Source organism: Prunus dulcis, chromosome 2 (genome assembly GCF_902201215.1).
Source record: "Prunus dulcis chromosome 2, ALMONDv2, whole genome shotgun sequence".
Lineage (NCBI taxonomy): Eukaryota > Viridiplantae > Streptophyta > Magnoliopsida > Rosales > Rosaceae > Prunus > Prunus dulcis.
Genome location: NC_047651.1, coordinates 4,065,722 through 4,090,010, shown reverse-complemented (window position 1 = coordinate 4,090,010; position 24,289 = coordinate 4,065,722). Strand labels below are relative to the sequence as shown.

Genomic DNA, 24,289 nt, shown 5'->3' with positions numbered 1-24,289 from the left:
ATTAAGAAATTTCTAGAAAGGAACAAATAAATAGTCTTCTAGATGGCTGGTGTTGGCAACAAAAGTAGGAATGATTTCTTAATGTGATATTCGTTGAATAATATTTTCTCAATTTTTTTTTTTCGGAATAAAATAACCAATTAGGTATGTAATCACCATAGCAAGAAGAAGAAGAAGAAAACAAAGTAGAAATGATTTTTGAAGGTACATTTTTCTCTATAGAGTTATGAGTACATTTCTTTAGTAGTTGGTAATTGTGAGTCATTAAACTAGGCAGAAGACATCTGACAAGGTGTCCCGTTAAACTAGAACTATTTTATTGTAGAGGAATATCACTGTTTTGCTATTTCGGCTAATAATATATTGATATATGAAAAAATTATTTCACGTGTCATTGCGTTATTAGTCGGAAATAACAAAAAGTGTTATTCCCGTTACATGAAAGTCTCTCTCTGCTTGAACAAAATGAAACACCAGTCTCTTTGCATCGGAGTTTGCATTTATAATATCTTTGTAAATAAAATAGTAAAACTATAGTCATCAGATCTTATCTTGAGGATTAGGAGAAACCCACACCCCATCATCATTGGTATTTTTAACACATGTGATAGATAACCATACCCCAAGTTAATTGGTCAATATATAACCCACCACAAATTCCACAAGCCGACCCTATTATCTTTAACCAATACCTAACAGCCACGTCTGAGATCCCAAGACTCCACGAAACCAAATTTTTATTCAAGTCATAGGAGGCTGCGCACGTGAGTGTTATCCAGACTTGCTGAGTTGCTTTGTTACGTTGAAACCCTGCCTTAATAAATCAAGCCTTAAGTTATACCGTATATCTTAAGAGATTATTCGTGGTTCTGGAATACCGACACGTATTGTTATTAATCAACTTGTTATAACATGAATGAACAACATAATTACTATAAAATAGCTGCAATATGTTCGTATTTATATAATATTATAAACAAATTTACATACGTCTTAACATGATAAACCTAATAATATAATATGAAGGTATTACTGTCTCACCGAAAAATTATTTTGTATATTAAATTATTTAAGAAAAACGCGAGGTGGCACAAAATATCTAAAAGCATGCGGGTCGTGTAATTATCTTCACAAGAATCTTCTATACTTTCCATTTTTCCAATTTCATGAATCAAACCCCTTCATTTTTCTTCCATCCTCTCCTTCCTAGAAACACCCAGGAGACCCCAAAAGTCTTTATCCTGTACATTATATATGCTAATGCAACCCTAGGGAAAATTGGCCATCACAGTTCGTGCCCACCTCTGCCTACACTTTCTTAGACACACTTTTTTTTTTTGGGGTACACATTGAGCTTCAAAGGTGTTTGATAATTTCTAGTAATGGATGTGCTTTGTGAGAACCACATGAAGAGCCCCCCCAAGCAGAGCAAGAGAAGAAAATCAAAGGGTGTGAAAGTTGTGTACATATCAAGCCCTATGAAGGTGAAGACAAGTGCCTCTAAGTTTAGGGCTCTTGTCCAGGAGCTTACTGGTAGAGACTCTGATGCTGAGCGTTTCATGGAGACCAAAGGTGCTCATTATCAAAATGTTCATGAGTTTACTCATGAGCAACAATTGAAGGGTGTGGATCATGATCATGATCATGATCATGGGTTGTTGCCTCAGCTTCCTTTCTCGAATTCGTTTTTTGAGTTTCCGAATTGCTCCGATGCTTTGTTCGAACCGTTTTCTGGGCATTTCGAGTTGGATGTGCTCAGAAACGTTGATCAAATTTGAATTTTATAGTTAGTAATATATTTGTAATTAGCCATATATATACATAATTTTCTTTTACTAATGCTAGTTTATATATGGTTTATCTAATCCCAGAGTTCAAATTTGTGCATGGCTTACCTTGTTATGTTTCTAAAGGGAATGCTTGCTGCAGCTGCCAATGCAAGGAGGCAAAATTCAGTTGTGGCAGTTGCAATGTTTTTGTCAATCAAACCAAGTGAAACTAACCTACCCAACTGCAAAAAAAAAAAAAAAAAAAAGGAATGTACTTGCGAGTGAAAAGCGAAGCAGTATTTTAGACCCATAAAAAATAAAACCAATGTACTATCTACATATATAAGATCGACAGTCGACAGTGGTCAACTTTCATGTGAAAGCTTAATGAGACCATTTGTTCTGGCAAGAGATGCGTACTGTAACATTTTAATATTTTTGAAATAAAAGTTAATTTGGTAAATAAATTTGATAAGATACGTAGAATGTGATAGGCTAGTGGTTATATGCAAGTTAGGAAAACATGCCTATGTCTTTTAGGGGTTGTAGTGATTTTCACACTCCTCTTTTAGCTGAGTGCGCTCCAAACTGAATATTTTATAATTTTTTGGGCACTTACGAGAGGAATACATGAGACTAAAATTGAGTGCTGAAATCATTAGCCTAAAATTATCTCTGGATGGGTTTTATATTTGAAACATGTGTTTTAAGGAAAAATTTTAGGGTGTATGTTTGATGCCTAAAATCGGATCAACAGGTCATAATCTTATGTGGCACACCCAACTCAATATGAATTTCGTCCAGGGTTGAAGATAATTCGCATTTAGGTATTAGCAAAACCAAATTGATCTTGATCAAGTTGGAATTAAAAGTTAATGCATCAACAAAAGACATCCACGGTTACTGCACCATGCCTAAAACTTGTGGAAAGCTCAAATAAGGTATTCTACGAGGCAAAAGAAGAAAGAGGAATGAAAATGAATTCCTTTATCATGTCTTTGCACATTGCAGGTACATCCTGTCCATGACTAACATGATTCAAGAATACAGCTCATCTCAAACAATTAGTTTAGATTCAATAAAGCTTGAAAATCAATACGTAAATATACGTACATACGCGTTCATACACATTAGGATCTCTATTACCAGTATATAGGTTGAACAGGCTCATCTAAGCATCCACCAAATTAAGTAGAACTAAACTAAAATAACATCGTATATTCCTCAATCTATTTCAACGACAGACTACCTTAAAGAAAGAGAAAGTTGTCTAGCAAGATGTTACAAAAGTGTGTAATATATGCAGGAAGGAAATAACATCAATTCAAGAAGTCATAAAACCAGTAATCAGGGCATTACATCCATGCCATTGCAAATTCGAAATTTAAAAACATCCGATACCACACAAGTCAGAGTGTATATCTCTTGTTGTGTCTACTAAGGATGATGTCTGCTTTTGACTTATCTATATTCATATGTACAAATGCAAAGATGTCTGCTTTAGGCTGGATGCATAGTGCAGATGGTTGTAGATATCCGTAGACACGCAATAAGAATGCAGCTACGCTTCCAAAGGCGACCTATGTTGCCTTAACCCAACTTCCCCTTCCTCCATGAAGATAATTCAAAGTACATGAACCCTACCACTACATTACAGCATCTCCAAACTACTCAATGCAGATAAGAATCCTTGGAGCCTCACCTTGTCTATCCCACAGAAGAGCAATACTACCTATCAAGAGCAAGTCTCCAGCTGATGACTCAGTCACCTTTATTTTAGCTTCAAGACCTTATAGGTTCTGATTCAAAATCTTATTAGCATTTTCCAAATTCTGAGCATTGAATGGAAAATCCTCTCCATACAGAAACTTCTCCAAATCCATTCTAGACAACTTTAATAAGCATAGACATGTAGTCTACTGATAAGCGTAGACAGCAATACTTGAAGAACGTGACAAATTCAAAGAAAGACATAAGAATACATGCACCTCCAATTGATATGCAAGGCAACGAATTCAGTGTCTGCCAAATTAGGGCAAAGTAACAATCTGCATCATAAGCAATAAAGGCACATATTTTCAAATAAGGAACAAAACATGTTTATAACATGTTACTGAATCATGACAAGGTGACTTCCACTGTAAGAAGTATTACAAGGTGCCAACCATTTGAAAATTAATAAAGAGGTGCAGATATACCTGCTGTTATATTTCTCAACTGATTACATAAGTTGTTGTCTCCGCTAAATGTATGCGATCTTAGGAAAAAGAAAAGATCATTGCAATGAGACTCAACCTTCAGATTGTCTATTGTCCACGGGAATCAAATCCAGAATTGGGTAAAAGCATTGCAAGTCACTTTTTCATTTTCTTGGCAGTGACATTGCACATGTTTACACTTCTGAAATAGGCCTGTACTGACTAGTAACATCTGGAAAATCAGATTCAGGCACTCATATCCTCATGGCTTGGAGCACTAACTGAATCTAAATGGCATGCATGCCAAGATGTCTAAAACAAAAAAATGAAGTCATACCACAAAACTAACATTCTCTAGAGATCAGCAAACCTCCAGCAGCTTACTGAATAGATTCATCCCGAAAGATACCAATTTCCAAATCACCCTTCATTACACATCCCATCAAACCCGGGTTTTTAAACTTAAAAAACCCAATCAAGAGCCACAAGCACTGAATATATTGTGTTCCTCACCATTAAGTTCTCATCAGAAAAGGCTCACACCCAGAGCTTTGATGCCTTATTGATCTGGTCCCCTACAAATCAACCAAGTGGAGGACATTATTAACAGAGCCGGGAGTAAAGCACTGACAACCGTTGATATCTCATAATTTGATTGAACCACAATGGATGCAAGATATGTGTAATGCAATGAACTTTGAGGCTAACCAAACTCAAGAACACAAAATGCAAGAGATTGGTGACGCCAAAGGGAGCAGGCCAATTCAAGCAGGTATTGTAATAAGAAAGTACACATAAATTAAAGCAGCTAGGCCAACCCAACCAGGTCTTCTAATAAGAAAGTACACATAAATGTAATCAGCTAGAAATTGAGTATGCGACCAAACAATAAATTTACTTATGGGCAACCTTATAATATTGTGCAGAAGCAATCGATACACGTGAGTGATGAAGCATCAACGTATCAAAATCATACATCCTCGATTTCAACTTTCCCTTGATACACATTCCACAACTGAGGTACTTCATTTTGATATTTGGTCACAAACCTCTCCACGAAGAGCTTCTCGTCAGGTTGAACCACATATCCCAAACTCAAGTTTTCATCTATCAAACCTTTCAACCACAAAACCTTAACAACCAAACACCTTGGGATTATTCTCTTCTCCAAACTGTGACGCATAACCCACGGGTATTTGGCAATCATCCCTGACGGCCATCCCATCTTGTTCACTAAAAATTCCATTACTCGCATTATTTTCTTCTCCGACATAATCATAAACTCTGGATTTTTCCTGAAAGCAGAAAGAACATCATTCTCAGACCAACCCCACCTCATATAAACTCCACGACTGCGTTTCCATATTGACTTACTGTTCTTACCGCACAATGCGTTTAGTGCAAACACGAAATTCGAACTTTCCAGATTAAATCCCATTTCCTTAACCTCACCCACAACTTCACCAAACTTGTTATGGTCGTGCATCACAACATGAATGTAATGAGATAGTAACACAGAAATGGAAGATTGAGGCATACCCAGTTCTCTCAAAAGCCCAATATTTAGCACCACATCATTGCAGTGACTGCCCAAGAAAACCCGCGACCTGCGCTTGAAAACATTAACAATATTTTTCTCAGAAATCATACTCCTAAGGAAATTATAAGTGGGTACAATCCGTTCCCTCAAGCTTACCATCAAGAGCAATGGATTAGTGGCCACAGATCTTGCAAGGTCCTCCCTTGAAACTCCGACAGAGCTGAAAAACTGAAGCTTGGGCGAAAGGGTTTTGTCGGGACAGGATGAAAGAACTCTTGGGCAACACTTGACAACCTTTGAGATTTGGGGTTGAGAGAGGCCATGGCTTCTCAGAAGGGCCAAAACAGAGTCTGCTCTGTCTGGGGCTTTCAACTTGACCATCTTGGACGCTGAAATTGCATCTTCTGGGGACAACCCACATGAGTTTATGAGGTAAGTGACTGTGATATCGTTTTGGGTTGGTGAGATTTCGGTGGTGATGTATCTGTAAAGAAACTGAGGATGAAGAGTGCAATGCGAGGGTTTTGCGTCTCCAACCACAAAGCTTCTAGTTTTGGAAGCAAATGTGCAAGAAAATAATGAACAACCCAATCTGAGGTTCTTCAATTTGAAGAGCAGAACCATGATAGATGTGGCCCTGTAAAACGATGAAGAAGATGAACAATTTGTTTTCTAAAATCCTAGCGGGTCTTCGGTCCAAAGGGTTTATTTTAACTTTTTGAACCAGAAGGGTTTTTTATTTAACTAAAACAGGGGTTCAAAGGGTTTTAACCAAAACCGTGATATCAACCGTAGTAAACGTCATTCTTTGGGTTTATTCTCGTTTTTTGAGTTAGCACTCCTCCAACAAATGGGATCATTGAGATTTGGGAGCAGTTTCATTTATTGTACTCATATCCCAAACATATAGCATCATTTGGAAGTGGCTTTAGGTTAAGTGTTGCTTGCATATGAAACAACTACTAGTAACATGAATCTCGCAACCATCTCTCTTTATTCCATATGTTTTAGGACACTAATATTCCCTACTTAGGCCTCATAAGTAACTCAGTTTGATATGGATAAGAGGTGAAAAACCAAGAAAAGCTAACGAAAATTGGTAGTTTTGGGGTTTATGGGGGAACCCTTAACCCAAAAGAAACTTTCCTACTTTTTACTTGTTAGTTCCCAACATTTCCTTTCCTTGAGAGTGAATTTCGAAGACTCAACCACGATTTCTTCAATGGCAATTGCTAGAAAATATAAAACGGGTGAGGTTCATCAGATCACCTCAAACATCCTACTGTTAGAAGCCCCCTACGGTCACCACCACGTACCACGAACATGCCACCATGAGACTCAACTTCGGTGCACGTTCTCAGGTCACGGCTAGAGGGTTGGCTTTAAAAGTTGCCTTTTTGATGCATCACATCCTCAAGACCAAGGGCTCAGGTGAAATGTAAGCCACATAAAATATGAGATTTTCTATTTAAACCCCACACTTCTCTTAGTTCACCCCAACTTTTAATTTAAATTTTCACAATTTCTAAGAAAACCCCACTATCTTCCCAAACTGAAAAAATAAGAACTAAAAGAGATTTTCTATTTAAACCCCACAATTTTCTTTGTTCCCAGTGAAAAAAAACACAAACAAATGAAACTCCAAATTCGAAATTTAACACTTTCTAGAGAAAAAGAAAAGCTTTACCCCTCTCCAAGAAATTTTAAAATTTACCTCTCCCCGAAAATATTTGAAATTTTAGTTGGAGCCAGGTGAAAAAGAAATTTTTAGGCTTAAAGCGGTGAAAAGTTGAAAACTTTGGAGATTTTGTAATTTTTTGGAGTCGTTCAAGTCTATTTATATTTATTGGAGGAGTTAGAAGGCTTTGGAACCTTTTTTGGGAAATGGAGGTACAGGAAAATGGCACACACATCTTGCGGAACGTTGGAAAGTGATCTTGCGTTTGCTCGTTGGATGGTTGTACGGTACTTCCTACATTTGGCAACTTACACCTGCCACACACATTAGGGGCAACTCTTTTTGTACAAACCAACAATTTCAATTTGAACAACAATGAAGAATCTCCTACATACCTCTAAAATATTTGACACACGAATTCATGTTTAGGTCACAATCATCACTTGTAATCGAAAACAAAGGCACAATTGCCACAATACATAATCAGCTAACACTACATGTGATGGCCCTCTAGCCTCGCTATGTATATACATCATGTCATCGCAAGGAGAAAACTTGTTTGAACCGGTTACAGCTAAGTTTTTCTCCGTCACAAGCTCATGCTTCCAGCAACCACTCCTCTCTTTTTATCCTAACTGATGGAACTCACCTTCTAGTTTCAGGTTCTAAGGATTTTCCAGATTATGGAAGGCAACTCCACCGCAATAGGAAATTCTCCAATTGTATTCTAGAAAGGGGGGCACAAAAATTCACATCCTCAAGGGCTAAGTATAAAACTGAGCTCTAAATATTTTATATGCACAGTATATACAAAATGATCAAGCATGGACACTTGAAACATGAGAGCAGCAAATTTACTATGTGCAATTAAGGTGCGTAATAAAGGTATCAACAACAATTTGTCTTACCACCATATCAACAACAATTTGACTTTTCACATAATCACATTCAACCTATCAGTTTGGATTTGGGATATCATTTTGAAGCTAATTTGTATTTAGGATTTAGCAAAACAAAATTGACATTGATCTAGTTGGAACACATAATAAAGGTATCAGCAACAATTTGTCTTACCACCATACCATACACAAAAACTTGTGCTGGAGAAAGGACTGATGTCCTCCACAATTGCTCCACAATGCCTCAGCTTCATGAACTAATACAATTTTTGCAATTGCACCAAGTGAAAAAATTAAAAGATGGAATGCTAAAAGGAAAAGGAAGAAAAGAAAGAGTCATACATCATTACTATGTAAGACGCTTTGTGCAGAATGCAGATATCCTATCCATGACTAGCGTTCCTATTTACAACGTCAATGTTCATGAATCATACCAATCAGAGACTAACCTGATTGAAGTACACACAGCTCATCTCAAATATTACCTCTTCAATCATAGCCCCCACCGTGCTGCCCCACCCCTCCCCCCAAAAACCAAAAAAGAAGAAGAAAAAAAGAAGAGATAATCGCTTCCTGAAGCTGCTTTTTCTTTCATCTGAGAAAGGGATAAAGTGGTGACAGCTATTGATATGTTATAACTTCAAAAATGGACAAGATTAAATTCCGAATAAAAGCAATATATGTGTCTATTCTATGAAAACAATTTTCAAGGCTAACCAATGTTAAATGTATAAACTGCAGGAGATTGGCAACACCACCGTGGTAAGGCAAACTTAAAGCAAGTCATCTAATAAGAAAGTATATATAAGTATAACTAAAAGCAGCCAGGCTATGAAGTAAAAAAGTGAACAAATGAATTTACTTCCAGCAGAATTTAATAACACGTTGGGACAATTTCTAGGGTACAAGACAACCTTCTAATATTGTGCCAAAACCAAGCTAATACATGTGAGTGATGGTTACAAACCTGGATATTCAGGGGGTTAAGTCTATATACAAGCTCAGCCATTTCAAGGTATCAGTATCATACATCCTGGATATCCACTTTCCCTTGATACACATCCCACAATTGCGGTACTCCTTTGAGATATCCGGTTACAAACCTCCCCAAGAACTCCTTCTCTGCAGGAAGCAACACAGAACCTAAATTCAAGTTTTCATTTACCAATCCTTTCGACAATAGAACTTTAACAACCGAACACCTTGGAATAAGTCTCCTCTCCAAACTGAGGCTCAGGACCACTGGATATTTGGCAATCATTTCTGATGGCCATCCCATCTTATTCACTAAAAGGTCCATTGCCTGCAATAGTTTCTTCTCCGACACAATCATAAACTGCGGGTTCTTCCTGAAAGCAGAGAGAACATCATCCTCAGACCAACCCCACCTCCTAAAAACTTCTCGACTTCGATTCCATATCAGCTTATTCTTACCACACAAGGCACGCATTGCATTCACTGAAGTCGACTTTTCCAGATTAAATCCCATTTCCTTAACCTCACCCACCAGTTGACCAAAATTTTCAGGATTTATCATCAAAACGGTAGTGTAGTGAGCTAGCAACATAGAAATGCATGATTGGGGCATACCCAATTCTCTCAAAAGTCCAATATTTGCCAACACATTGCAGTTACTTTCCACGAAAATACACGAGTTATGCTTGAAAATAGCAACAAGCTTTTTCTCAGAAACCAGACTCCTAAGGAAATTGTACGTGGGTATGATCTGTTTCTTCAAGCTTCGTGACAAAAGCTTCGGATTAAAAGCCAGAGTTTTTGCAAGGTCCTGCCTTGAAATTCCAAGAGAGCTGAAAAACGCAAGCTTGGGCAAAAGGGTTTTCTCAGGATTGGCTAAAAGAAGTTGTGGACGCGACCTCACCATCTTGGAGATCTGGGTTTCAGAGAGTCCATGGTTTCTCAAAAGAGCCAAAACAGAGTCTGCTCTTTCTGGGGACTGCAACTCGACCCACTTGGCTGCTGAAATCGCACCTTCCGGCGACAAGCCACATGAGTTTATGAGGTAAGCGACTGTGGAATTGTTTGGATTTTCTAAGATTTCAGTGGTGAGGGGTCTGTAAAGTAACTGATTTTGAAGAGAAAATTGCGAGGGTTTTAGCTCTCCAACAATAAATCTTTTAGTTTTGGAAGCAAATGTACAAGAAAATATTGAACAATCCAATCCAAGGCTCTTCAAACTGTAGAGCGGTACCATGTTAGATGTCTCAATTTCAATTTGAAGATTTCTTTAGAAAAGAGAACTGAAATCGTCAGCTGAGCTGCTGATGTATCGCAGTCGCAGATAACGTTGCCCCGAAAAGAAAAATCTAATAAAAACAGGACCCCTTTATCTTTTTTTTGGACTGAAAAAAAAAAAAAAAAAAAAAAGAAGAAGGAAAAACATGATATAGGTTCCCAAAAACTTTCAGTTTTCTAGCGTTGATATGGGTACTTTCATCTTTTATTTTAATTTTAATATAAATGATAATTTAAATTACATAAAATTAATTTAATCTATCAAACTGTGATTTTACTGTTCTATTCAACTGATCTAACTCACATCTATTGACAAATTATAGAATAAAGATGGTAAATTTCATGACAAGTGAGAGATAAAATTGGGAAAGATGAAGTGTTTATTGATTTGTATTATACGCATAGACAAATGTGTTGAATGAGTTGTGAGCATTATATTGCTTTGACAATCATATTGCTTTTGCGTAATTTGATGTGAACAGTGAATATGTTGTGTAAATGTTTGCGCTTTAACAACAAAGTCCTACAAGCATTTTAGAGCAACTCCAGCAAGGAGTTGAGCCCAAGGCTGGGGGGAGAAAAAAAACAAAAACCTGTTTCCAGCAAGAAGCTCAGGGCCTGGTGCAAGGTGGGACCCAGCAACCTGGGCTAGCCCGAGGGCAAGGTTGGCCCGAGCTCCAGCCCTCGTTTTGGTGCTGACGTCATCGCTATAGTGCTATAGTGCCAGGTGCTACAGTACCGCTAAAAGTCCACGTGTCGCACTCTGGGCTCTTCGATCATATTTTTTTCTCCAATTCAACGACAGCCAATTTTTGTGCAATAAAAAAAATGAAAAAAAAAACGAATTTTTTTTTAAAAAAAATACCAAAAAAATACTGATTTTTTTTCTATAAATACCAAAATTTTATCCGATTGCGATATGAAATTTATAATAAATATTGATATGTACGAACCCAAAAATATTATCCGAAAATATTATCCAAATGAATTGTTTAGGTAAACAAATTTGTGAAAAAAAAAAGAAAGAATAGTAATTGCCCTTTACCAAGGCAACGGGTGGAAACACACAATACTATTTGCAAGGGCAACCACTATTCACGTGAATAGTGGCTGTCCTAACTCCCCCTTTGCCATGACAAGGGGCAAATGGATGAAGTTGCTCTTAAAAGAGAGAAGGGTGGTGGAGGCTAAGATAGGAGAGGAGGAGGTGGCCGAGATTTGATTGCGGTGTCTTTGGGGTTTTTTAAAATTAGATCTTAATTTTATTTGTTTATAAATTGAATTTCTTATTTTTATTAATATTTAATAGTTTTAAAAATTTCTGAAAGAAATTTAACACATTGACTAATATTTATTTGCATTTTACAAAGGAATCATTAGTGTAATAGTTTGGAGCAATTGCTCCTCCATTCAAGATCTTGGTTCGGGTCTTAGCATTCATGCAATATGTGTGAGTTTAGTAATAGTAATATTATTGCCCCTCTCAATAAAAACAAGTCCTTAAAAAACATTTATTTGCATTTCTTATTCCCATATATTCTAATGCTTGGTTTTTCCAATTTCCACTAAAACATGTTTTAATGGAGGAGCCGTCACCTCAATAATTCCATGAGAGCAGGAATTCACAAGACAGGAGAGGAAAGGGTCTAAGCTGGTTCATCACAAGAGAGAAGATGATCTAAATCTGATTGGACCAATATCACAATCAAATTTGCCACTACATTTTCCACGAGCTCAAATAAATACCTCAATTATAGATATTGACACATATACAATATTTGACTGAAAAAATAGAAAGTAAAAAAAAACCAAAAAACAAGAAACCTTGACTCTTTGCACGTAAGAAGCCAAAAGAACTTTCCAAACCAAAATAGCGGAACAACTCTACCCGTTTCGTTACAACTAAGCCGTTGTAAGAAATTTTGTGTGCCTCGGTTGTATATAACCTCCTTACGACATTGTGCATATATACAGTCTCGTTGTCTCTCTATGAGATTGGGGCCTCAATTTCTCCTCGGGAATATTGCGCCATTATTTTCTTAGTCTCTCTGGACAAGGGTTGTTGGTGCTGAACAAAATCAAAAGGAAAGAAGAGGAAGACGAAGATCGAAGGCCTGCTTAATTTTGGGAAGACGTACGTCAAGGGGCAGAGAAGCACATATAATGGTTAACAACGGTACAGGCGGGGAAACTTATTTTTTAAAGGCTGATACAAAAGATTCAGTGCAGTTATGCTATGTAAGAAAAGTTTCCCCATATGGGCTATGGCGTGCCCAAAACCCCTTGATGCAAGCTCTCCCCGTCCTTGTTATGAGAATGATCATCACCATGTTCTTCACTCATCTTTTGGTGCTCGTGTGCAAACCCTTGCACCAACCACGCATTGTTCCTGAGATTCTTGTGAGTACTGCATATCCTTATTACTCTATTACAAATTATTTATAATTCGGCGTAAATATTATCCTGTGTCGGATATCAATCTACAATATTTGGACGACTGCCGACGTAGTTTATATTTGATGACCATGTGTTTAACGGGTAGAAAATAATATATACTAGTCCTCCTGCGCCATATTGCCCATATGCTGAAAGGATTGTACCCCTAGATATATGTTTTACATTAATTGACATAACATGCTAATGGTGTTAGCCTTTCTACATGCGTGCCATTTTGGCCATTTTATGTGGTTGTTATAAATCTGAAGAAGAAAAAAAAAAATCCTTTTTCAAGAAAAATATAAGCCAAATTGAAATCACAGGGTCCTGGTGAGGTGCGTCGAAACAAATGGTTACTTTGAGTCTTAATTAAGTTCTATATTGTTACTGTGTGCTTGAAAAATTTATGTTTATCACGAAAAAATAATTGTCATTAGAGCATATATTTTCAGTACTAATTTAAAATTTTCAGGGAGGCATGGCATTGGGTGTTGTGATCTTTTTGAAATCAAATATATTTCCTTTGAGTAGCTTGTTGACGTTAGAGACTGCGGGAAACTTTGCCCTTGTTTACCACATGTTCCTGGTGGGTTTGGAGCTTGATTTCAAACCAATACTACGTGCTGGGAAGAAGTCACTCAGCATTGCCCTTGTTGGCATTGTCTTTTGTGTCCTTGTTGGTTTCGGCTTATTTCGCTATTTGCTATACAGAGACTTTGACTACCAAACAAAAGCCAAGGGCACAAAGTACGGCCCATTCTTTTGGGGCATTGCCCTTGCCACCACCAACTTCTCGGACCTCGCCGGAATCCTGGCGGACCTAAAACTTCTCTACTCTGATATTGGAGGACTCGCCTTATCTGCCTCCGTTATCTCCGACTTGTGCTCATGGTTTCTTCTATTGACGGTAATGGCCATAGTCAATCATAATCAAATTTTAGCGGTGACGTCCACCTTGGCTTTTGTAGGACTATGCGTTTTCGTTGTACGTCCGGCTCTCTCGCGGATTATTAATCGAATCCGCGAGGGAGCCCGTGAGAGTAACAACATCGACTACCACGGGCTCACATGTTATGTCATGGCTGGGGTTGTGCTTTGTGGGTTAATTACCGATGCAGGAGGATCACACTCCATGGTAGGGCCTTTCATATTTGGAGCTATTATGCCTAGGGGAGAATTCTCAAACACTCTTATAGAGAAGCTCAGAACTTTTGTGCCTGTGGTGTTGATGCCTATCTACTACTCCGTCAACGGCGTAAGAGTCAGCGTTGACGATATTCTCAATCTTAGAGACCCAGCATCGGAAGCAAAAACTGGGACTAACATATATCGTGTAGTCGCTGTTTTCATCATAGCTTTTGTGGCTAAGATTGTAAGCACTTTCGTTGCCGGCTTACTCAACAAAATGTCACCACGGGATAGTCTAGCTCTTGGATTTCTCATGAACACCAAAGGCTTATTGACAATTATTATACTCAACGCTGCTAGGGACCTAAAGGTACATACATACATACATACTACAATATATCGACATATATGGCTTCATGCGAGAAATCATATTATGGTACTAGATTACGACCATATGGTATAACTTGTACACATTTTATAATACGGGTGGACGACATGGTTGCTATTTCTCACTTTATGAAATAGTATCAATACATATCCACTTATATTATAACATGTATGGATAAGTTATACCACGTGGCTGTACTACCGTACTACACTATAATTTATGTGGCTAAATTATATTTAATTTATATATATATATAATTATACAGCATGGGTATCTTTGAAATCGATCCTTGTTATGTGGTATTTATGTTGCCAGGTCTTGAACAGACAAACTTTTTCACTAATGATGGTGGCGATTTGGATGATGACATTTTTTGTTGGGCCGTTTCTAGCCGTTGTTTACAAGTCGACTAGTAGGACTTCCACGCAATACAAACAGAGGAATATAGGAGGCCTAAGACCGAAAACCGAGCTTCGAATCCTCGCATGCATCCACACCTCACGCGATGTCCCTGGAACAATCAACCTTCTTGATGCTTCTAATCCGACCAAACAATCCCCTATACATGTCCTTGCCGTCCACCTTGTCGAACTAACTGGGCACACATCCGCGATGTTGCTTTTGCGTGACACTTCCGGAACTAATACTACCAACATCAATGATGTGTATGTGTCTGAAAACTCCTCTCCCTCAAGTTCCTTTGAACTCTATGCCAAACAAAGAGACAACGTCTTCGTCCAAACACTCACCGCGGTGTCTGCCTATACCACGATGCATCAAGACATATGCAGCATGGCGGAGGAGAATCGTGTTGCCCTTATAATCATCCCATTCCACCAGCAATATTCTACAACTATGGATGGAGGAGGACCACTGCAAGAATCAAATAACTCGCATTTGAAGAGCCTCAACAACAACTTGATTGCAAATGCACGGTGCTCTGTAGGTGTCTTTGTGGATCGTGGCCTCGGTAAATCCACCTACTCCAACTGTCGTCACCACTTTGCCATGTTGTTCATAGGTGGCGTAGATGATCGCGAGGCATTAGCGTATGCGGCGAGAATGGCTGGTCATCCTCACGTTAGGCTAACCGTGATACGGTTTAACCTTAAACCAAATAAAGAGGGAGCAGAAGTGAATGTTGGTATTTTGGAGGCAATGGAAAATTTAGGGAGGCAAAAGACACTTGATGACTTGTGCATGGATGAGTTTAGGTTGAGGTCAATGACCGATACCTCCATAGAATTATTAGAGAAGCTGGTGATAAGTTGGGAACAAACCCTTACAGAAATAAACGACATGGAAGGTGACTATGATATGGTCATGGTGGGAAGAAGGCATGAAAGCATGTCAAACGACACCGCCACAATGTTTCTAGATTCTAGCAACGACTCTAATGAGATAGGAGTTGTTGGAAATGAATTGGTATCGTCAGCCTCTTTGGCTACTACATCCATTCTTATAGTACAACAAGGTGGAGATTCAAATTATGCTTGAGGGATTGGTTAAGGGAGATCTTGATGGAACAGTTTGAGCATATCATATCATCATCACTACTTAGCAGCTTGGTTCCTGAAGTACCACTCACTAAATGGTGGCATACCTAGATCATCTTAGTTTTCTCTGCGTCATTAATTTTCTACCCTTTATCTTGTGATCCAAATCAATGTAACATCACAAATCTTCTATTCTCATTCTTTTGTCCCCGTATGCTGTTCTATATTAAGGGTTTTTATCTCAATTGGTCCTCAAGGTTCACGGAATTATCACATTTTGTCCTTTATATTTTTGGGTGACATGGTTGGTCCTTAACGTTACTAAGTGTACATCAAATTAGTCCATTCCATGAGATTCCGTCAAAAATTCTGTTAAAATGTTGACGTGGCACATATGTGGAGTCCACACATCCAATGCTATTAGGCCACGTGGCTTTAAATAAAAAATATAATATTTTTTAAGAGTGGTGATTTCCCCACTTCAATTTTATCCACTTACACTCCATTTTATAACTAAAAAAGGAGCGTAAATGGATAAAATTGGAGTGGGGAAATCATTACCCATTTTTAAGACCTAACATCCATAAAAATGTTTTAAAATTTGAAAAAAAAAAACATTAAAAAAAAGTAAGGGGAGAGAGAGAGAGAGAGAGAGAGAGAGAGAGAGAGAGAGAGAGAGAGAGACAGAGAGAGAGGCAGAGAGTGGGTCAGGGTTGGGTGATAAGCGTTGGATCGCGAGCAAGGACCATAATATTGATAATATCAGCGAAATATCGCCAATATTATCTTTTTTTCGGGTCTCGGATGTTTTGGAACATATCCATACACATATCCTATAAGGCTTAATTGCTACAATGCACCATGAAACATTGATCAATTCCCACTTAATCCCCTCAAAGTTAAAGTGACCCACTTTGCCCCATTGACCAAGGTTTTGTGTGTCACTAAACCACTTTCCGTCAACACCATCCCAAGTTCCGTTAAATGATGATGTGGCAGGGGTATATTGGTCAATTCAACTGAGCTTGGATTTTTCCCACCAATCAGAGGTTGTGACGTGTACTTGTGGACCCCACCTCTAACAACTGAGAAGATAAAACGATCGAATTGATTTGAGCTGCTTGGCGAACCAAAAAACCCCAAATTGGCTTCCTCCTCCCATAGAAGAAGATAAAATCCTAGAAATCAGAGGTTGGGTTTCCACAAAAATTTAAGATGAAGCCTGAAATAATTGACGAAGGGGAAGAGTTGGATGTGGCGGCACCGCGTTGCTTTTGTGGGAAGATAGCTTGCTTACAAACTTCGTGGACTGAGGCCAACCCACTTCGAAGATTCCATGTTTGTCTGAACTCATCAGTTGCAAGTTTTGTTATTCAAAGTCTGTGAATTGGGTTAAATTTTTTTTTTTATTTATTAATTGCTATTAGTGGTTGATGTAGAGGAGGAAAAAAGGATGTGGGTTTTTTGTTTGGGTGGATGATGAATTTCCACCTAGAGAGAAGGCTCTGGTGAGTTGGCTACTTAGAAGATTGAAGGAACTTGAAAAGGACATTGGGCGTCGTCAATCAAGAGAAAGAAAGTTAATGGGTTGGCTTATTCTTTCATGGGGTTTAGTAATGTTGTTGTTTTGGCAATTTCTGTAAAAGTTGCCACAAAATTTGGTCATTAGAGGTTGGCGATGGAGGAATTAGGCAGATTTTAGAAGTCTGTATTTTGCAACTGTATGTAAAATATCATGTTTTGGTACGTATGTAATGATGGAGGAACATGGTTTGATTTTACAACCGTATGTAACTATGTATTGGTACTTATAAAATGAATGTGGTTTTTGAACACAATGTGTGAGTCAGTTTTTGGATTCTGATATTTTTGTAATGGTATCAAAATAATTACCAAAACAACAATACCTCCGCTTCCTAGAAGGTACGAAAAAGAGTATAAATCAACTTATCTAATGAATACCTAGAAACAGTTCATAACATTGATCAAAATGCACGAAGCTGGAAACAGTTTATAACATTGATCAAATCCTTATAGTTTATAACATTCATCAACTCCTCACAGTTTATAATATTACTTTCAATATGGACCTAAGATCAAAATGAATACCAGTACTTGATTCTCTTGAAAGGTTTGTCCTTAAAAGTTGGACTTGCAAAATAATAGTTAATCCCTATTTGAAAGGGTTGTCCTTAACAGTTGGACTTGCAAAATAACACTTGAATCAAAAGTTCTTCATAAGAGGCATTTTAACAAAACATATAACACTTGCACATCATCAGAATCTCCAAGGGTGATAACCATCCAACAAATCCTTATGACAGGTAAATTTCTTCCTTTTGGCAGGAGATTTGAATCTCTTTTTGTTTGTATTAGTGGCAAAAAGGTGTCAAGTTAAGAACATTGGCTAGTTTGAGAACTTGGACAAGCTTGCACAGATTCACTTCCTTGCACAGTTTGAGAACCATCCTTCCTTTTGGTAAATTTAATCCTCTTTGCGGGAGACTTGAACCTCTCTTTTTTGGCAATTTGAGAAGTTGGGGCAGTTTCAAAAGCTTAGGCTATTTCAGAAGCATGTGGAGTTTAAGAAGATTGGGCAGTTTGAGAACACTAGCCAGTTTCCGACCTTCTTCTGATCTAAAAATTAAAGCACAAGGCAATTTACATCAACTACATCCCATACCTTTTCCTCTATACATATATCAAAGGAAAGTCACTTACAGGTTGCTTGGCTCTTGATTGTCTTGTAACCCTTTTGGTTGATGTCGTGTCAATTGTTTTCTTCACCTTTAGTTTAGATGGGACCTAACATAAGAAAAGAATCACTTCAAAATAAATAATAAAGATCCAAAACAAATATGTCTTGCCAATGTTTATTGGGAAGAGACAAACTTGACTGCTAGTGCCTTCATTTGCCTTAGGGTAACTCCTCCTATTATGGCCTCCTTGTCTAGAAATTGAACACTTAGTTTCCAAGTTATACCTCTGCTACTTGGTGGCTGTAGGATTAAATTTGCTTGGTTGTTCACCTGCTGACCTCATCCTCTTCTTTCTTGGTCTCCCAAGGTTTTTGTGATAAAGTGGTGGCATCAAAGGAGACATATGACACCTAGGCCACAAGTCTTCACTTGTCATTGGGTGAACCATTGGACTGTAAGCTCTCATAAAGGCTTCCTTCTTGTAACAAGCATCAACATAAGCAATATGATCCCCATTTAATTGCCCAATGGCAGCACAAGCATGCTTGCATGGGATCCCAGTGATATCCCAGGTCCTACATGAACAACTATTCCTTGCCAAATCAACCACAACCTGACTTCTATCATGATTTTTGACCTCATATAAACTCTCCCCAGCAAGCTTTGGAATGCACCAAGCTGATTCTTTCTTCGTTTTCTCCAAAATGCCAAAAATCCTTGGACCAATGTCATGTTTCCATTTCTCACAAGATACTCTTCTAGTTGTCATCAACAACATAATATAGTATCGAATCCTCTCTAGCATGGTTAAAATGGGTTTGTCTCTGACTTCTATAAAGCCTTACACATATTATTTAAAAGGATGTCACACTTGGAATAAGTTTTAAAGTGCGCTCTGCACAATTGTGATGGATCTAAGGCCGCCACCCAATCAAATGCAACTTGGCTAAATTGTCTCATATTTTTCATCTTAGCATCCCACCATGGGATGGTTGTGCTCCTTGCAATTTTCTCCATTTGCATTTTCAACACCAATCCTTTGTGACCAGCAAGCAAAAAATTTGCTTATAAGTGTTTGAGGCAGTGTCTGTGCTCAGCATTTAGAAAATTATCATGTACTGCATCAATCAAGCCTTTTTGCTTGTCTATGATAAAGACATATCTTATGCTGTTTTCGATTCCAAGGTCCTCTGCCAATAGTTGACAAAACCGTGACCATGTTTCATAATTCTCCACCTCAGCCACTGCATACACAATAAGATACATGCCATTGTTAGGATTCACACCAGCAACAGATAACAATTGTCCAGGGTGATGATCTTTGATATGACCAACATCAAATTATATCACTGGCCTACATCCCTGCAAAAACCCTTGTTTAATTGCTGCTAAGCAAATGTAAATCCTCTAAAACCCTAGTCTTTCACCCTTTAACTCACATTTGATAATGACTGTGCTACCCACATTTGTCCTTCTTAGTTCAACAACATAATCCCATAATAACTCATACTGTTTTTCATAAGTCCTCTCAGTTATGGATGTTGCTTTTGGCCTTGCCCTATATATTTGGGATTTAGAAGCTATCACAGACAAATCTTCTTGTACCTGCTGCTTAAAAGTTCTCATATCCCAATTATGCAGTCTAGACAGTTGAGTAGCATATCTCTAAGCCAACCATGTTGAGTTAGCATGAAAGTTGTGGTCAATTGTCCCACAATCATGCACGTTAACCAACTTCTTCACTTGAACCCATTCACTACCATTCACTGCTGAAGCAAATCAAAGCCATTTGCAATTCCTTGCAAACATTGCCCTCACCCTATCACAATCATTGCATTTGAATTTAATCATCCCCATGTTTATAATTGAATAGTTCATAATTGCTTTCCCAAATAGGCCAATGGTTGCAAATCTTAAATCCAGATTAAACACAGGGTTGCGCATGTCTGTTTTTGGCCTAATTCTTCAAATTTAGGCAATTTCCTTTTCATTTTCTTCTGGTTCCCATAATCCTCCTCATTTGAGGTACTATCCAAGCTCTCAACATCACTTTTAGCTACATCAGTTGACTCCTCATCTTCATCTACAGGGGCATTTGGGTCTTCAACTGATTCAGGGTGGTATACATAAATTTCAAATGCTTTATCATCATTTTTCAACAACTCACATTCATGTTCACTGTGCTTATAAGCACTATCAACAAAATCAGGGTCATCTTCCTTGTCTTCTTCTTCAGTGTCTTCATTCCTGTCTTCCACATTAGTCTCACCTATATCACACCTATTACCCTCATTGTTTAGGGACCCATCATCATCACTTGAATCCCAGTTTTGAACTATGCAAGTAGGTCATGATCCTCAGTAAAAGGCCGCCCATCTTTATCATTGATCAGTGACCCACTGCCTTCAGTAAAAAATCCATTTTTCATCATTGTTTAGTGGCCTAATAGCCTCAGTAATAGGCCCAATATCCTCATTCAAAGCCATACATTCTCCTCTTCACTATCCTCATTCAATGCTAGATCTTCCTCTTCACTATCCTCATTCAAAGCCACACCTACCTCTTCACAATCCTCATTCACTATAACATATTCCTCTTCAGTGTATTGTACATAAATTATCACCACTCTATGATAAGAAAGTGGTACCTTATCACACAAACTTAACAGTTCATGATTTGTGCCTGTATCCAGTAACTCTTCATTTACTACTCCTTTAAGTGATACTTTCCCCATGTGCCCAAGTAGTTTCACTTGCTCCCATATCTCTAACATATTTATATACTCTATAGGACACCAATCCAAATATCCTATAGACCCTCCAATATAACACCACTTGTTGTGTTTGTTTTTCACAATTCTATCACCATGATGCACTTCAAAAGTCACCAACTCTTTGTCCTCTACACATAAACAAAAAAGGTTTGTCTTTAACGAAAAAATAGTATTCTAAGCCAATCATTAAAAGCAAGACAACAAACATAGTTCGATTAACGTATTCAAATCCAACTACATGAAAACAAAAACAGGACCACATCAGGAAAGGTATACTGCATTAGAACCCACTCTCCCAACAACATATAACACAAAAAGACCTAAAGACTATCCATTTGTACACAACGTTGATCACTATAATGTCAAGATTCTTTTCAACAAAACAGGACAAGATTCATTTTCAGAAAGTAGGTCCCTTTTCAGAAGGTTCACTTATCGTACACAGGTTGCGCTTCTCCTGCTTCTCGCCAAACGGGCATCGTCGTCAGTCACGTCGCTTCTTCTTGCCTTCAAGATTTTGAAACCAACTCACAACCCTCTCCCTCTCTCGATCGTATGCTCAAAAACTATATCTAAAATCCTCAAATCCACATCAGCAGGCCCAACGATCTTTTTATCTTCTCAGTTGTTAGAGGTGGGGTCCACATTCCCAGTTTTCGTTCAATTCGCAGCTTTAAATGGTCAAAATATCGCGATAATATCGATAATATTGCGATATGAACTTTCAAAAATTAAACAATTTAAACTCAGCGGACACAGTGGGGTTCGAACCCCTCTCCACTCCGATATTTTGCAACCACTTAACCATCACGCTAGTCATCACTTTGTGATAATAAGCTATGGAATATGTATTTATAATACATGCGAGCTGTTTCTCAAAATAGAAATTAAAATTATTACTTATTGTTTTATATTGTTGATTAGGTACTTAATTATTTAATATAATTTATTTCTTTTCTATTTAATCCATTTAATGTTATTGATTATTTTATTATTCATTATAAGTACTTACATTACTAAATTCCCTTTTAAATTGTTGCTTAATTAAATCTCTATAATTATTTTCTTTGTTTACTACTTAATTCTTCCTTTGATAAATTTATTAGTTAATTTTCAATCTTCACTATTATTTTTTAAGTATGGTAAAGTGCCTAATTTTCATGAAAAGTCAAGTTGGTTGAATTATTTTCCAATTTTTGATAAATAATAAATATAAGAACGTGTACCATGTCCAATGAATAATGTGAAATAAGGTTACACATGTATCTTACCATGCAATTTGTAAAGTGTAAAATATTGTACTAAAAAAATGATAAATAAATTACTATGGGGTGTTTAATTCTCTTCATTAATTACTCCTTATTTTCTAAGTCACAGAGTTTGTCAGCTCGCAATATAATCAACTTAAATCACTCAAACCCACTATGCAATGCATTTCCTTCCAATTTTTTTTTGTCAAAATAATAGATCATTGACTAAATAAACTTCTTCTAAAGTTTCATTAAAAATTTCCATGTATTTATCACAATTTCTGTTGTTTTTATCCAATTTTTATTGATATCGATATTTTTCTGATATTTCCATCGATATTTCCGTGTTTTTGAACCACCGATATTTCTGAAACTATCGATATTTAAGACCTTGGTAGCAGTTAAGCATATCCTATAATTATCGATAATATTGACAATAATATCAGAAAATATCAACATCAATAATTTTTCACCAGCTTCAAAAACATTTGGCCAAAATATCACAATATGTACATGCATGGAAAAAAGGAGGAAAAAAACCCCAACATAGGCAAAGGTTGCCATATTTAAGGTAAGTTTACAAACTTATATTTATATTATTGTAATTTATACAAAAATATTTTTTGTGTGGACCTGTGCATGCGAGAACAAAATAATAATTGCATGTTAATTCTTTGAACTAATTAAGTAATGTTCTGTAATTGTTCATAGGATAATTTTAATATGATTAATGTTATTTATTATTTTATTACCAAATTGTATTACTATTCATTATTAGGTTTTATTATTCCATATTATTTTCATAATTACTTGAATTTCCTACAATCATTTCTTTACTTCCTATTTAATTCTTTCATAGAATAACTTTATTATTTAGGTTCTCTTGGATAATCATCACTACTATATTTTTTGGCAAAAAATAGTTACCTAATTTCCATGACAAATAAATATAGGAACGTTTAAGATGTCTAGTGGAGTTAATAGACGTGATCCAGTTTGGGAACATGAAGACCCAATAAACAGAAACAAACATGGCATAGTTCGCAAATATTGTGGTCGGGTAATGAAGAGTGGTGGGGTAACACTACTTACTCTACACATAAAGATGATGAAGACATAGAAAAATTTGAACCTCATAGGAACTCTATGTTATATCAAGTCACTCATGTATCTTACCATACAATGTATAATGTGTAAAATAATGTACTGAATTATTATAAATAAAGGATTATGGTGTGTTTAATCTTGTTTTTCATTAATTACTACATATTTGCTACACTCACAATGTTTGTCAGTTCACTATATAATCAACTTAAATTAGTTAAGGCTCGGAGGTAGGGTGGGTGGGGGTGGGGGTGGGTTGTAGGTGCGGGACAAATAGAACAGAGGGAGAACACATAGTGGAGAGATAGTAGAGAGGGAGAGAGGGCAGATGGGAGAAAGGGAAAGGGGGAAGTGATGGATGCCACATGATATATTTTTTTCTAGTTTTAATCTTTTTTTTTTCCTAAAATATATATTTTTTAAATTCTTTATGAATTTTAGGTTTTAAAATATTTAAACTATATTACTTTTTTATTTAAAACCACGTGGCTCTATATCATTGGATGTGTGGGCTCCACATATGTGCCACGTCATCAATTTAACAGAATTTTTGAAGGAGGGATCAATTTGATGTACCATTAGTAACGTTAGGGACCAACCATGTCACAAAAAACATAAGGAACTAAAAGTGATAATCTCGTGAACCTCAAGAACCATTTGTAATAAAAAGCCCTATAT

The 24,289-nt window shown here is 37.1% G+C and overlaps 4 protein-coding genes across 4 annotated transcripts; 3 read left to right on the top strand and 1 right to left on the bottom strand.

Moving 5' to 3' along the window:
* The first annotated feature begins 1,382 nt into the window (after positions 1-1,382).
* Positions 1,383-1,778, top strand: LOC117617972. Its single transcript, XM_034347612.1, has one exon. It carries the CDS (start codon positions 1,383-1,385, stop codon positions 1,776-1,778), a length of 396 nt encoding a protein of 131 aa, XP_034203503.1.
* A 1,290-nt stretch (positions 1,779-3,068) lies between these two features.
* Positions 3,069-10,389, bottom strand: LOC117617971. Its single transcript, XM_034347611.1, has 2 exons — positions 9,115-10,389; positions 3,069-6,179 (listed from the first exon to the last, which is right to left on the bottom strand). Exons 1-2 carry the CDS (start codon positions 10,294-10,296, stop codon positions 4,938-4,940), a joined length of 2,424 nt encoding a protein of 807 aa, XP_034203502.1. The 5' UTR covers positions 10,297-10,389; the 3' UTR covers positions 3,069-4,937.
* Positions 10,390-12,500: 2,111 nt separating this feature from the next.
* LOC117617970 (cation/H(+) antiporter 15-like) lies at positions 12,501-14,149 on the top strand. The gene is made up of 3 exons (XM_034347610.1): positions 12,501-12,737; positions 13,246-14,034; positions 14,129-14,149. Exons 1-3 carry the CDS (start codon positions 12,501-12,503, stop codon positions 14,147-14,149), a joined length of 1,047 nt encoding a protein of 348 aa, XP_034203501.1.
* A 752-nt stretch (positions 14,150-14,901) lies between these two features.
* Positions 14,902-15,786, top strand: LOC117617969 (cation/H(+) antiporter 23, chloroplastic-like). The gene has a single exon (XM_034347609.1). It carries the CDS (start codon positions 14,902-14,904, stop codon positions 15,784-15,786), a length of 885 nt encoding a protein of 294 aa, XP_034203500.1.
* Positions 15,787-24,289: the final 8,503 nt, after the last annotated feature.